The sequence below is a fragment of the Peromyscus californicus genome, unplaced genomic scaffold (assembly GCF_007827085.1).
Source record: "Peromyscus californicus insignis strain IS unplaced genomic scaffold, ASM782708v3 Scaffold_16__1_contigs__length_79575227, whole genome shotgun sequence".
Classification (NCBI taxonomy): domain Eukaryota; kingdom Metazoa; phylum Chordata; class Mammalia; order Rodentia; family Cricetidae; genus Peromyscus; species Peromyscus californicus.
In genome coordinates this window covers 57,689,581-57,705,889 of record NW_026294458.1, presented here as the reverse complement: position 1 = coordinate 57,705,889, position 16,309 = coordinate 57,689,581, and the positions used below count along the sequence as shown (strand labels likewise).

At 37.4% G+C, this 16,309-nt stretch overlaps 1 protein-coding gene and 1 long non-coding RNA gene across 3 annotated transcripts in view; one reads left to right on the top strand and one right to left on the bottom strand.

Moving 5' to 3' along the window:
* The window catches only part of LOC128112172 (uncharacterized), a 168,060-nt gene that overhangs the window by 38,250 nt on the left and 113,501 nt on the right, over nt 1–16,309 (bottom strand). The window lies entirely within an intron of this gene.
* Samsn1 (SAM domain, SH3 domain and nuclear localization signals 1) overlaps nt 1–16,309 on the top strand; it is a 90,056-nt gene that overhangs the window by 43,091 nt on the left and 30,656 nt on the right. For both annotated transcript variants that reach the window (XM_052741012.1, XM_052741013.1), the window contains one exon: nt 15,866–15,937. In XM_052741012.1, the coding sequence (XP_052596972.1) occupies nt 15,866–15,937 (72 nt within the window). The remainder of the gene's footprint in view (nt 1–15,865; nt 15,938–16,309) is intronic.

The window sequence follows — 16,309 nt, the reverse complement described above, 5'->3', positions numbered from 1 at the left end:
TCATAAATGAAGGGGCAAAGGTACATAAAAATTACATATATTTAACAAAATCTATTACCTTAACCAAAGATACATAGATAAAAAATGTGTCATACAAAAATATATCATACCAATTTCCACTATTCCAATATTGGATGTTGTACTGCCATTGTCTCCGTCTGTTTTAAATGCCAGATGAATTTTAAAGAGACCAGGGAGACTCCATCTTTAGGGATATTTGTACTTTGAAAAGGAATTTAGATTTTCTCTCCTCCAACTAAATTCAGGAATTGTACCTATGGAATCTCTCCAGATACTATATCTGCATAAATTTCAACACTTAGAATTGTGTACATTTTTTTTTCTTAATTGCCAAATGGTTTCAAAATACTGCCATTTGCTTAGTTTTCCAATGTAGTAGGCTCTCGACTGGTATTTGAAAAATGATAAGTTTCAAATGGTTTCAAAATACTGTCATTTGCTTAGTTTTCCAATGTAGTAGGCTCTCGACTGGTATTTGAAAAATGATAAGTTTCATGAGTCTATTCACTGTGATTCTTGGTAGCAAGTTGTTTCTGTTTATGTGTTTCAATACATCTTTTGTTGGATTTTTGAGTGTTAAAGAATAACTTCAATATACCCAAGGTTGTGCAAGACCCTTAGGAAGTTTGGTGTTCTCTCATGGTCAACCTTTGTTCCAGGGGACAGAACATGCTAGAAAGTTCGGAAAGAAAAAGAGAATGGACCACATAGATGAAATTTGGAACTGTAATTAGGACAAAGCGTCCTTAATTTGTCCTGTGTGGTAATCTGTGTAAATGCATTTTAGCCGGGATCTTCTCGGAGTTAAGAAGATTCAATACCACTGTCATTGTAAAGGGAAACATTGGAATAATGGCACTTCTTGAAATAGCTTTTTAAAAAAGACTCTTTTTAATCTAAAGTGCATACAAAATGAGACACCATTAGTGTCACAGATGCTAATTTTCACTAGCAGTGACTGAAGTGGCATTCTTCCCCATTTGCATTTGATCCCAGCAATGATGAGAGGTGATGAGTTGATTATGAGCTGTTTTCACTGCACTGCCCGCTGTGCAAATTTATGCTCCTAGACAGGGATGACACATAGTTGTGGCATTAAAGAGCTTTCTGCACTGCTTTTTTGTATCAAGGCTGTTCAAACGCACTTTAACTCTTATTTAACCAGGTACAGGAGAACGGAGGGCATTTTCATTTGCATGAGGAGCCTACATCCGTTAATTGTTTCATTAATTATTTGAGAATTTTATACAATAAATTTGATCATATCACCCCTGAAATCCTTCCAGATACAGCACAGGTGTTATATCTGTTTAAAGTTCAACATTTAGGACTGTGTTAAATTTTTCTTGCTGGTCAAAAATAATCATTTCTACCTTTTTTTAAATATCTCCCACCAAGTCCAATTTGTGTTGCCTGTACATTCATGGGGCTGGTGTCATCCACTAGGGTGTGGTTGATCTACCAGGGGCACATCTTTAAAGAAAACTGACTTTCCATCCCTCAGAAACCATCAATTGTCCACAGTTCCTCAGTTAGGGGTGGGACTCTGTGAGACTCCACCCACCATGCTAGAGCTTTATCTCCTGCAGGTCCTGGGCAGACAAACACAGGTGCTGTGAGTTCCTGAGTCAGGGCTTTTGTCATGGCCAGAAGACACTGTTTTGCTCTGTTCCTCCCTAACCTCTGACTCATACTATCTATCTCTGCCCTCTTCCAAAATGGCCCCTAGAGCTTTGTGGGTGGGGTGACATAGATGTCCCAATTTGCGGCTCAACAGTCCTCTGACAATCTGTAGATTGATCTCTTAGGAGTTTCAGCATTAATCACCACCCAGTGCACAAAGATACCTCTCTGGTGAAGTCTGAGAGCTGCACCAATCTATTGGTATAAAGATAAACATTTAGAGGACAGTTTGGTACTGTGTCTGCTTAACAGAAGAGTACTTTTAGGGTCACCACTGTGGACTTATAAACTCAACTATCAATTCTTGAGCAGATTTCCAGTATCAGGCATGGATTTCCTCCTATGAATGAGGCCTCAAATCCAATCAGAAAAGATTATTACCCCCTAACTTTTGTGCCTCTCTTACACCCATGGACATGTCTGACCATGTTGTTGATTAATGTAGTTCATGGGGTTCAGAGTAGGGTAGACTGTGATAGCCCCCTGCCCCATAAGATACATAGTACTTTCCAGTATTATGAAAGCTAGCCAGTAGAGAGGAAGATTCCCGATTAGTACCAACTGGATTTCCCACTATCCAATATCCAAATGTGTGGTGTCTACAGATTTAGGGTATTACCATCATGTTCTAGTAGACAACCAAGAGTACTGGTGATAGCCTGTACTATTTGAGGGGATCCCCAGAACACACTTGACCAACAATTCAAGGGAGGTGTTCCATACCTGGTACCATTAACTTTAACAGTCTTGCCAAGACCTTGATAAGGTAGCACTATTTTGCCCTTATAGAGAGAGCGGTGTAATCCTGTCCATGTGAAATATTTCACTCAAGGTTAAAAACTATTTTGGATTTGACATGGCAGTCCTTCTGTAACCAAATATGTGCCCTACTGTTGCTGCTGTTTCTCCTTGGGTTTAATTTTAAGATACTAATTTAGATGAACTCGGTTGACTGTTTGGCTTTTCAAATAATGAGAGTTGAAAAACTGCTGAACCATCAAGGAGAAGTAGCATCTTGAGTGGGCTGCTGAAAAGACTTAGAAACTGTCCTCTGTTTGTCCCGATGGCATCCCTTTGAGCAGTACACACACTTTAAATGCACTAAACATTGAGACTGCTCCTACCCTCCACCACTCTTGTATTCAGTTGGGCCCATATTCTAAGGAGAAAGGGCTCATTTTACAACTCACTCTTTGAAAAAAAAATCACCCATCATTAACACACAACTTCTGAAGGGCTTTTACCTCTTCCTTCAAAAAATATTTATTTCTATTAATCTTATTTTAATTTTTAGGGTGCTTCAATTGAAATATGAACTTGTAGCTTATTCAGTTCACTGTTAAATTGGTTAAAATTTTGAACTGTTTTTTTTTGTAGTGATGAACACTCTTTCCAACAGATCAGTAATTTGCTTTAGAGTTTCCTGTCTTATAGAATGAATTTCCAACATTAAATTTTAATCTCCAGCAAGCAGCAAAGGATTTGGGACCAAATAGATTGCCAATATTTAAAAAGCACTAAGTAAGTATGCAGAAAAATCAAAAGATGGTGAGAGAATTAAGAGAGCATAGCTTCCCCTGTTCTAGGATTTGGATATTATATCCCATAGGAAGAATATACAGTCACTGCCTCAACTACTAATGCACTCAGGGTGTTAAAACTCAATGTACTCAAGCATCTTTAGTCTTTCCCTGATTTAGCGATAAATGGCTTCATTAGCCACAGGGAATCAAGTCCATAAACAGTATATCTAGGTTTCCAAATAAATACTACCAAACTGATCCATTTCTCCTGCTTGCTAATATTATGGACTAGGGTGGATTTTTAGAAATAAGCCATTCACATTCATTTCTTAGTAGAGAAAAAAATCTGTCCTCTGTTAAGGAAAATGGATGTTTTGAAACTATTGGTGGTGGTAGGTGGACTGATTCTTAGATAGATGAAGAAAGCTACTGTCTGTATAGTTCAGTCCACCTCAACCAAAATCTGCAGGAGACCAACACATCACGGAGCTTCCAGCTTTGGCCTGTAGATGAATGCCCCCACGCTGTCCTTTTCTGTGCATTTTTTGTTCCAGGACCTCTTTTTGTATCAATGACAGCATCTAATAAAGAAACCAGGAGGATTTGATTAGGGAACACCTAACGGTTACATTTTTTAGTTAAAGATCTCTTTGAAGTTCTTAACTTCACACAGTTACCTTCTGAAACTCTCAAGTTAGAAGAGAGCACAAGGATTTGGGGGCAACACAGTTTAGCCACTAACAGCCCAAGCGCTCCCTCTAGTAGAGGTGCCGATTTGATGTTCAGCTGCTCCTTTTCTTCCAGTTATCCTGGGTCCCTTTCTTCTGATGGATGCCCCACACTTGACCTGTGCTCCTGTTTGCATTGCCTGGTTCCCCTTTCTCACACCCTCCTGCTCTCTCCACACTCTCATCTTTTCTCACACAAATGTACATCTGCTCTATTCCAGTAGCTTCCATAAGGCATCATTTAAAACATCTAAGACAAAAAGATCTGCTCTATTATACCCTTAGGCAGTGCTTTATGATTACATATTAGGGTCCTCTGAGGTGCTTTACAAAGATGCTCACTACTTCACAGTCTGGATTCAGTGGTTCATGATGCTATGACCACATTCTCTGCTGCTCTTACTCCGGAATGACTCGGGGTCTTCATGAACTCATATCTATTTCATTACCTAGCCAGACTGTCATCTCAAGAAAACCTGCATCAGTCACTCCAGCAGAGAGTAGAAGTGGTTAGCTGGCAGAGAAGTAGACAACACGGACCAGAGTCATACAGAACTAGGTTTGAAGGTATGGTTTTGATATTTCCTAACCAGAGGATTGTGAGGACTTTATTAGATCTCATTTTAGCCTTGGTGTTATGATTGGAAAAGAAGGACACATTAAAGCCTGTCTTGTAGGTTTGTTGTAGGTTATTAGCATAGGTATATTTCCTGGCCTTGGTCTATGTTCAGTAGATGTTCTTTCCATCTTTTCTAATTTTGTAATACTTATTTCATACTTTCTCTATTTTCCTGGCTATGGTTAGCTTCACTCCAACCAGCTCTCATGTCAAGAACAGAAGATGGCTCTTACTCATACTTGTACCCTTGGACTTGAGGAAACTCAAAAGGGATTGAACTGAGTCTTTCTGACTTCCATTTCTATTTCTTTCTATTTCTTTTGCTGACTACCACCAAATGCATTAAATAGTACAACATTGTAGTGGTTTTTCAGTATACGTGCACTGAGTGTGGCATGACTAATGGGTAATATTAGTCATTTACAGAAGTAACCTACTTCAGAGAAGCCTAAAACCCATCCACGATAAAGATCTGGGCAACACACACATAAAAACAGAGCAACCGTTTCTCGAACCAGAATGCAATGAAACAAAACAACAACCAAATAGTGTATTATAATGCAAAAGGAGTAAAAAATTGTTAGCAGGATTAGTGTTGCTTTGTGGGGAGCATTATTCACACATATATACACATATATGTGTATACATGTATATATATATATGTATACATATATGGACATACATATATGTGTGTGTGTGTGTGTGTGTGTGTGTGTGTGTGTGTATGTGAGAGAGAGAGAGAGAGAGAGAGAGAGAGAGAGAGAGAGAGAGAGAGAGAGAGAGAGAGAGAGAGAGGGAGAGGGGGAGAGACGGGGAGAGAGAGAGAGAGAGAGAGAGAGAGAGAGAGAGAGAGAGAGAGAAATTTACACCCATGACTCCAGGGATACACAGAGCGGAAGCCAGCATCCCATTTAGCTCTGCAGACTTGCTCATGAATGTGAGATGTGACTGGCAACAACATCATGTCTCCGGTCTTGATGTCACTTAATTGACTTCACCATTATCCAGCCACACTAAGCAAAGCAGGTCCCAGCAGTGACCTGCTGCCTCGGGTGCCATTTCTTCCAGGGAAGGCAATTCTTTCATTAGTCTGCAGCATGCATGCTCTTTGAGAGAGGAAGTTCTCACAGGAGATGTTTGACAGTGTCAACATCTGGTATCTTTGTGTTCAAGTGAGTCAACCTGAAGTTGTTTATTTCTGTAAGCTTGACAAAATCTCCAGGCCTGACCGAGAGACTGGATCAGTATAATGGTTTCCTAGGAGGACTGACCCAAATTTCTAACTAGTGTCACTTCTAATAGCCTTTCTCTATGTAATAAAGTGAAAAACCGTAAATAATGGATTTTATTTCTGTAATTGTATAGTTTGACTTTCTAGAATGAGACTCAAGGCATATTTAGCCAATATAAAATGTTATTTTATAATTTGTAGTGATGGAAATGGGATATTAAGCTCTAAAGAGCACACTAAAATATTACAGAGATATTTCCAGGAATATTTTACTGTTACAGTTGACTTTCAAGAGTTAAAAACAATAAAAATGTAATATATGCCTAAATTTTTAAATTTTGTAATGTTTATGCTTATATGTGTTCTTTATTAGAGCTGCATAGCTATTATTTTCCTTTGGCTCAATGATTGCTTTTGTTCAGGTTGTTTAAGTTAGGGCATCTACAGACTACTCAAAGATTAGCTCATTATTATTACCTCATTATTAATATCAACCAATTTTAAAGTAGCCATTAGTAATGAAACAAATGTTTATAACTTAAGACATATTCCTCCAGAAGTAAATGTACTGCAATTATGAGACATGTCATTGTTGGTCACAGAGTGTTCCTTAGCTTAATTTATTTCTATCACTACTCTGTAGCCCTCAATATCCTGAAATACACATGCAGTCAGATGCAAATCTGCTGAGAGAAAAACATACATTTGCTAATGAAGAAGTTACAAAACCCACTGGTCTCCTCCAAAAAAATCATAGCACCCAAGCTTCCTACTATTTTTTCTCACATATTCTTTCCCTGTTTGGAAATGCATATCATATATTTACCACACATAAACATGTCTGTCCTTACTAAGAAAAAAAAAAAAGAAAGAAAGAAAACGTTTAAATTCCTAAGCCCTGTGGCAGCAGTTGCTGGCTGGGAAGGGATGTTTATAAGCTTTATGATATTAACTGCAGCACTCAACCCCAGGCAGCATAAAGCATGCAAAAAAGAACTTTCTGTCAGTTTTATTATTTCTAAAAAGGTTCCCCTTGAAGCAGAAGAGTGACCTTGCTTTGCTGAGCTGACATATGCCACTGGATTAATGGTGGAGCTCGGCTGAAAGGAAGCTCACGGACACATTACAACTCCAGAAGCTGGGCTGCCCATGCCCATTAATCAGGGCCACCAAAATCATGCATCAAAACCACCCATTTAAAAGTAGTAAAAATGACTTAAAAAAAACTTTTTGGGAATTAGCTTATTGTTTGTCATTACTTGTGTTCAAGGAGATCACTGCATGGCTAAAATATCCTTTGAGGAGACCTTTAGAAAGGTCATTTTGTACCCAGAGGCCACTTGAAAGCAGAGCTTGTTTAAGATGTAGGGGACTTATATGGTGAGCTCCTGAGTGTCTTCTGGGAAAATTATGGAGTAGATTCTTTCTCCCAAGTAAATTTCCACACCTTTATCTATTTCTTGGTGATGAGTACTGAACACGAACTTCACCCCTTTGTGATCATATATATTACATTAATAAATATTATACTATATATTAATATATAACATATTAATATATTAACCCTGATTATTTAGTTGTAGTAATACATGATTGACAAGCTTGCTAGGGTATTTTTTTAGAGACCTAAAGTTCAAATCAACATATTAAACAATTTAATATCTTAAAGTTTGTCTTGGGCTTGGAAGTACCACACATCCTTTCACAATGTTGATCATGATTTCATTTAAAAAAATTGCAGCAGTTTTTCCAGCTCTAATTATTGAAAAGGATAAATAAAGGTGTTTGATAGTAGCTTCTATAAAGAACTGAACAGTAAATAAGTAGGTAAGTTACTCTTATCTTTTTTGAACTCACCTAATACCAAAATTTATTGGGTTTACCTTCTGCTTCATACATTTTCATTTAGATATAATTTCATTTACAAGTTGTTACAAGTTGAAAAATTAGGCACTTATTAGGAAACCAAAGCAAGTTTTTAAATTTACAATTTGGGCTAATGTAGCAAGGTAACAGTATTTGAAGTTCATCTGCTAAATAATAGTTGTCTTTTTTTTTTCTTGTATTTTTGGTTTTTTGAGACTGTGTTTCTTTTGTGTAACAGCCTTGGCTGTCCTGGAACTCACTTTGTAGACCAGGCTGGCCTTGAACTCACAGAGATCCACCTGCCTTTGCCTCCCAGGTGCTGGGATAAAAGGAATGTGTCATCCTTGTTTCATGTCTAGTATCTTGAAACAAGGATGACACATTCCTTTTATCCCAGCACCTGGGAGACTTGTCTGCTACTCACATCACCAGGGAGGCTACCTGGAAAACAGGACCCCAAGAAAGACACAGGGATCACCCAATGACAGAGAAATGGAATGAGATCTACATGAACAGCCTGGACATGAGTGGCGGTAATGAAAGGCGAGGGTTGAAGGAAAGAGAGCTTGGGGGAGCGGGAGATCCCAGCTGGATCAACAACAGAGAGGGAGAACAAGGAATAGGAGACCATGGTAAATAAAGACCACATGAGAATAGGAAGAAGCAAAGTGCTAGAGAGGCCCACAGAAATCCACAAAGATACCCACACAACAGACTGCTGGCAGTGGTCGAGAGACAGCCCGAACTGACCTACTCTGGTGATGGGATGGCCAAACACCCTAACTGTTGTGCTAGAAACCTCATCCAACTACTGAGGGATCTGGATGCAGAGATCCATGACTAGGCCCCGGGTGGATCTCTGGGAGTCCAATTAGCGAGAATGAGGAGGGTTTATATGAGCGAGAATTGTTGAGACCAAGGTTGGATAAAGCACTGGGACAAATAGCCAAATGAATGGAAACACATGAACTATGAACCAATGGCTGAGGGGTCCCCACTGGATCAGGCCCTCTGAATGGATGAGACAGTTGATTGGCTTGATCTGTTTGGGAGGCATCCAGGCAGTGGGACCAGATCTTGTGCTCATTGCATGAGTTGGCTGTTTGAAACCTGGGGCCTATGCAGGATTGTTTGGCTCGGCCTGGGAGGAGGGGACTAGACCTACCTGGACTGAGTCTACCAGGTTGACCTCAGTCTGTGGGGAAGGCTTTGCCCTGGAGGAGATGGGAATGGGGGGGGGGTTGGGGGGAAGGTGAGGGGGACGGGAGGGGGGAGAACAAGGGAATCCGTGGCTGATATGTAGAACTGAATTGTATTGCAAAATAAATTAATAAAAAAAAAAAAAGAAGCTAGGTTGTATATAAAAAAAATAAAAAAAAAAAAAAAGAAAAAAAAAAAAAAAAAAAAAAAGGAATGTGTCACTAAACCCAGCCTTTGTTGCCTTCTTTTTACCAGGATATTAAATATTACGTTGGTTGTTAGCCCTATCATACACAAAATATTATAATGCAGAACTATATATTTTCTCTTGAAGTTTAGTTTTCTGACTAAACAGAAGATTAAATTCAGTAATAGCATGACCAGTTAAAATCATATTTAATATTTAGTCACAGATTAAAAAAATCAAATATGCACAAAAGTTATCTTCTAAAGTTATTGGAGAAGAATGTATGCTTTTTTTGTCATTGGAAATTTGAATCATCTATCCTTTACACAGCCTCCCTGTACCACAGTATATAGAAACCAGGATTAGTAGTGTGAAAGTTGCTGAAGGAAACTGTTCATCTTTTAGTAAAGATGGCAGAGTTATAAGCCTTATTACCTTGGTTCCTCATGTCTTTCCCTCCTATGCCCTACATCTTCCCAAGCACTAGCTGTATCCCATACCAACTATGCATACAGGTACCCAGGAGTTCTTAAGCCTAGAAGTGGCTTCTGAACATTTCTCTGTATGACTCCTCATAAAGTTTTTAAAAAACTGTCTACACTAGCAGACTGGAATATAAATTTAAATTTACTTGCTAATTTTTAGTTTGAGATATTGTCTACTCAAACAATAAAAAAATCTAGTGAAATAACAGTGTACCAAATTAAAAAGAACATGTTTATTCATTAGAGTGATTATGTCCATTAGACAGTATTTTCTGTCCCTCGAAAGTTAGAGAGGGAATTATAGTTGACATCAGTCATATTTTTGTCTTTCAGGAGTCCTTTTCATATATATTAAACATTGCACACCGTTTTTGTTATTTTATCATTATTTAAGCAATGTTACTTTTGGATTTGGTGATTTGCAAAGAGTGTCTCAGTAAACAACTACAGAATATATTAGAATAAAGAATTTTGAAGCACTTAAAATTGTATTAATTTGAGATAATCCTATGTCCAAAACTTTTGATTATTTAATGTAATAGTCTGCATAAATTAAAATTATAGGTATGGGCCTATTGATGCATACAGAATAGTGTTATCAGGGTTGAAATTTTTTGAGCGTGTGTGTGTGTGTGTGTGTGTATGTGTGTGTACTCACCAGTTTAACTGTGTGGGTTCTCATGTAAATATGTGCACATGAATGTGGGCACTGGAAAACAACCTCTAGTATTCTTGGTAACCGCATATACCTCATTTGAGACAGGGCTTCTGACCTGGTGCTCACAAATGAGGCTGAACTGGCTGGCCAGCAAACTCCAAATGCGCCTCAGTCTGCCTTCAGTGTTGCGTGTAACACCATACCCCACGTTTTTCAGTGGTGTGGTGATCAAATGTCCTTATGGTTGTAAGGGTGGAGCTTTACCATTGTGCTGTACCCCATCTCATGGTTACAATTTTGAAAAATGTATAATGTACAGAATTTAATATTTAAGATTTATGTTTTACAGAACTTTTAAAGATTGTTCATAGAAAGTTTTGTCACATGATACTTCATACTTGAAAAAAAGTGTACTGAAAGTATATCAAAGTATTTCTTATGAGCTCCCTTCAACTGAAATAGAATAGAACAATTTCTACTGAATTCCTAGAACTGTAACATAACTTAAGTCTTTGGTTGCAGTATAAAATAATGAAACATAGTGGTAGATCACGGAGAGGTAAAGTTGAGAATCTTAACTACTTGAGTCTTTTTACTCTGAGAACTTGTTTAATGCATTAAATTAGTTATTATGAATATCATTTTTGTATTGACCATTTTCTGTTATTATTGAAGTTTTTCCCATTTCCCTTAGGTAATCTCTGAAGTACGTTCAATTTACAGAAAACATTTTAGCAGCACATAAAATTCTAAAATTAAAGTTTCTTATGGAAAATCTGAGCAAACGTTAGAACTCAGTGGCAGCATCTGTACACCCTTTATGTACTTTGCAGTTGAGATGAAGCTAGTGAGGTAGAGAAGGAACCAGCTAACTTTGGTTCCTAGAAGCCAGATGCACACTGGAAATATCCATAACACTGATTTGTATTGTTTTGTTTTGATCATTTTACTTAGCTCTGCGTTGCCTTTCTACAAGGTTGTAGTGTTAGTGTTGAAGGCATGAATTTTCAGTTCTGGTTGTTTTTTTAGCTTGAAGTTCCCTGACACCCCAGATACTGTCTTCCATTGGTACCACATGATGCTGTAATTATTTAGCACTGAGGCAATCCTAACAGATTATTTTAAGTGAGTTAAATTTGGTTCTCACTCTCCAACCTCTTAACACCTGAGTCAGCCAGAACAATTAAATCCTCGAATGCTTTGGGATAAAGGCTGACAGGCGTGTAGAGATTTATCTTATTATAATACAATATTTATGGTGAGCTCAAACAGGATTTTGATCTGAAGAATGGATACTAACGAATATCTTATGAGTAATATTTAGATGTGAGAACTTGGTGGCAGTAAGTATGCATAATTTTTAATTCGCCAGTCTACTTCAAAATACTGTGGGTGTCTGAGTCACATGTGCAAGTATTTCCTTTGAAATGGATTGACACTTCTTCTACCGGTGCCTTACTCAAATTCGAAAGTCATGGCATAGATGAGATTTTATCTGACCACCCTAAAAGCTGTTATCTGGGTAAGAAAGAAATGGAAGGTCAAATCTCCTGATTTGGGGCAGAAGCTTGATTCATAGTTTTAAAGGAGACTCCATAGTTTTCGTTCATGTTCCTAATACAGACAGGTGAGTGGTTTGAAAAGCCTATTTAGTTCCATCTTTCCATCCTGTTCAGAGAACAGCTAATCTGAAAAAAAAAAAAAAAAAAGACTGGACTAAAAGTCTGTGAGGGATGGCATGGCATAGAGGAGGACCTCAGTGTGGAGAATTTTCAAGGAGGTTTTGTGAATTTGTTGCTTTGTTTTTTATTCAAGTTGTAACCCTTACACCAATATCGTTGTCCAGAAGGACCAGTGATTGTTGAGAATGTTGTCACTTGCATATGAAATAAGAATATGTAAGAACTGAGGTTGTTATGCAAAACTAGAGATGACTAGAGACCAATCCAGAGATGGATTCCCCAACTGTTACTTGCTTTGTGTACAAGAAGCATATCCAAGTCCGTGTTCAAACACTCCAGTTGACATTTACTCCCCCAAGGAGACTATGTGAAAAAGGAGACCTGTGATCAAGGAGCCATATATAGACTTTGGAACAGATAATCCCAAACCATGTTTATATAGGAATATTAGTTGTGCTAAAGTCGATTTAGACTTCAAGAGGCTGGAGAGGTGATGGCCCAGTGGTGAAGAGTGTTTATTGATCTCGCTTTGTTTTATAATAACCTGTAATAAGTTCTCTCCTGAAACAATCAACTCAATTTAGAGTTAGATAGATTTGTTTCATTTGGATTTTAAAGTTTAGGAATTTTTTTATTTTGATTGAATTTGATTTACGAATTTGTGAAACTTTTACACAGTTTTTTTTATTAAGAAAAAAATTTTATTCATCTTACATACCAATCAAAGATCCCCCTCTTCCCTCCTCCCACCTCTCCAGCCTCCCCTCCCAACCCACCCCCCATTCCCTCCTATAAGGAGGTTTTACACAGTTTTGTATTCAAATCAAAGAAGCAAAGTATATTCAGAGAAATATATTTTCTTTCTCATCAGCCCTACTCATTCATTTTGACATGTCTCTGTGAGAGAAACCCTGTGTTCACCTTCATGAGACATGCACGTAGATACATGGTAGCCTGTTCTGAATACTTTTCTCTGTTTTGTTCTTTTCACTTTCACTATATCCTAGGGATCGTCCTATTGAATTAGGCACAGATGAATTTCACTATTTTTCCATTGATACATACACATGCTGCTCATTTAGTATCCTCTTGATGAATATTGGGGTTTATGGGTTTGGGGGTAAAGTATTATAATGAGTGTGATGTGTATGTATATATGTATTTATTCATATGCAGAAATTTAGAAGTTTAATTGCCATGACAAAATATAAATATATATGAAAATTTATAGGATGTTGACAAATTTCCCTCCACATCTGTTTTTCCCTTTTACAAGTGGTTTTCTAAGCATTTAGGAAGGACTATATACTTAATTTTGCTGGGGTTGAGTTAGCTGGGTTTGAACCTAAGACACTGACCATGTAAAGCATGTGTTCTATTTTTGTGCTACACTCCAAGCCCTTGAATATACTTACAAACAATGTAAAAAGCAAACATGATCTAATGCTACCATTATCAAATATTATCTAACGTGCGACTTGATTTTTTATTTAAGCTGCTTTTTACAGGGACAGTTCTTTGTGTAATTGATTTATCTTGATCGAAGCTTCTACCACCAGCTAGTATCTGCACAATGATCACACTATAATACAAATTTGTGAATATTCAAACATAGTCTCATTTATTAAAGACTACTATTGAATAGGGGTGGCTTGGGGGAAGGCTGGGGAGCGGGAGGAGGGAAGAGAGGGGGTTCTGTGGTTGTTATGTAAAATGAATAAAAATTTCTTAAAAAGAAAAGAATACTATGTAGGAAGCAGACTTTGCTTCTACATATTTCACCTTTTCACTATAAAACTTGACAGCAGGAATTATAAATCCATTCCATGTCTATAGGTATTAACTCCTTTCTGACATAAGCTATAACCTATAAATATATTCAGAAACCATCTTCTTGAACAGTAACTAACTTTCAGACTGGATAATGAAATATGTTAAATGCCCTTGTAAATAAATACTGAAATTTGCTTCTTAAGAGAATCTTAAGGTAGATGACAGACAGACTCATCTACCTTAAAGTTGTTGAGAGATTAGTACTGATAGTACTGACAAAACCCAAAGTAGTAGTTTTTTTTTTAAACTAAAACCACTATTCCTATATCTGCTTTTCTTTATTGGTATAATGGGGGCAGAATTAATTTTAAAAGGTGGTGGCTATTGATTACTTAATGGAAGAATATACTGTAGAGAAATGCTGAAGTGAATTTATTCTGTGCCCTCCCATGCAGCAGGTCCCATTATCTAGTAGTGGGAGGCATTTTTGTAACTCTCATTAATATGTAATAGGCAGCATCAGGCTAGATAGAGGCTACTAAATTGCCACAGGCCTACGTTCTAGTAGGCCATAAGAATGTCTCAAGTGTACAATGGGGTAATAGATGTCCTTGATGTATTCATGTGTAAGCAGGACAACAGTTCCCTCACTTCCTTCTAATCTCAGATCATTGATGGTCTGGTGGAAACACCTACTAGGCAAGTCAAAGTGATTCACGTTCCGGGTAGATCTCTAGTTTGGTAAGCTCTGTTTGAGGTGACTTGGTATTTTCCGCTGTGGAACACAATTTCAGCTATCTCAGCTCCCCTCTCACCACAAGCAAGAAGAGCTGTGGGTTTGTTCAATAGAGGAGGCAAGTAAGTCAGCAAAAGGCATTTTGTCTGCTACTGCGATCATTCTTGGAACAATATTCTAGAGCACAATGTCTATGAGGCTTACCACTTGTCCAGGATCTGTTTATTTCAACTCAGTTTATAAAGAAAATAGGAGTTTTAAAGGCAATTGGTGGTGAGAGGTGTGTCTAAGCACTTGGATTCTCTGGTTAAAGTGAACTTTGATTTCTGAGTAGACAAGTAGAAATTATGTAATTACTCACTATTGCTATTGACCTTTTCTCAAATTACTAGGTTACCTTTTCTGTAAAATCTATTCATTTCTAAAGCAGATTTCCTTCAAATGAGGTATAATGAAAAGATATCTTCTTTGGATTTATAGGTACACACACACACACACACACACACACACACACACACACACACACTCATGCACGCACTCACGCACGCACACATGCACATGCACACAAACCATACAATTAGATAGATACCTGCCATCCTAAACAATGCATAAAATCAAATTGATAGTGAGAAAGTCAATTTTTTGAATCAGTGATTTTGAAGAATTTTGAGTGTATTCAGGAGGGCCATTTACTTCGAAGCGTCTTAAGGTTATTTATAATTACCTACCTAGAGTGAATTTGCATGAGAATATAAATTTTAGTCTGCTGATAACATGTTGAGCTTGTCCTTGAAATCAGTGAGGTAAGCTGCCCCCTGCACAGTGGGGGATGGGCAGTGGGATCTCAGTGCAATTCCATGTGAAATGTGAAGAAATTCAGTGTTACTCTCGAGCTCACACTGTGTATGCATAAGTGTTAAGTTTATTAATAGGCCCACGTCTATGTACTCTCTTTCTGGTTACCAGCAGAGAAGGTAAAGTTAACAAAACTTACTAGTGGGAAGTGCATTTGTGTTAATTTTGTTTTTACTCAAAGTCAGAAGGCAGAAGGAAGATAACTCAGATGCCTGCTTTGTTTCATTGTTGATGGATGTTTATTGGTTGCCAGCTTGGTCAGTAAATACTGCCTGTCCTTTCCTAGAGCAAATGAGTTACTGTTCAGCTTCTTTAAAGTTTAGAATCTTCAGAGGCTTCAGTTGCTGTGTCAAGAGATTAAGTAATACTATAAATAAATTTTAAAAAAATTAACCAAGGTCTTAACCACTATTACACAAATCAAAGGAAGACATTTTATAAGTTTTAGTATAAAAATATGAATAATATTTATACCTTCAATGCCTTTTGAGAGCCCAGAGAAGAACTTTTCATAGCCTACATATTCAAAATGCATTTCTGAGAGGCTGTAATAAATTTATTACTTTCAGTTGTGAAAGTCACAAACCTTAAGTTTCTTTTCCTTTTCCAATTTTACAGCGCAGCAGCAGTTTTGGGAATTTTGATCGTTTTCGGAATAATTCCACATCAAAATCTGATGACTCAACTGAGGTTAGTATTTTATTCTGTCTTTATGAACATTATGATAGCATATTATAAAAGTTTATAATGTTAGGTAAGGAAATTAAATACATTTTTCAAGTCATGTAGACTTTCACAGAATTTTGAAATAAATGAGCAATTAAGGCCTAGTACCATGTTGGGCATTAAGAGCTATCTAAAAGTCCTGCTCAATATTTAGGCAGAACATGAATTTAAAGTTAGTTACAATTTAAAGATCGTTGTTATAATTCAAAGTTACATTGACAATTCCAAGTCTCCTGAGCATTTCCATGCTAAAGCAATACACATGCATGAGTTGATAGCATGCTAACTTGTTGTTAAATGGGCTTGATGGTCATTCTGATATGATGAGCATGCAGC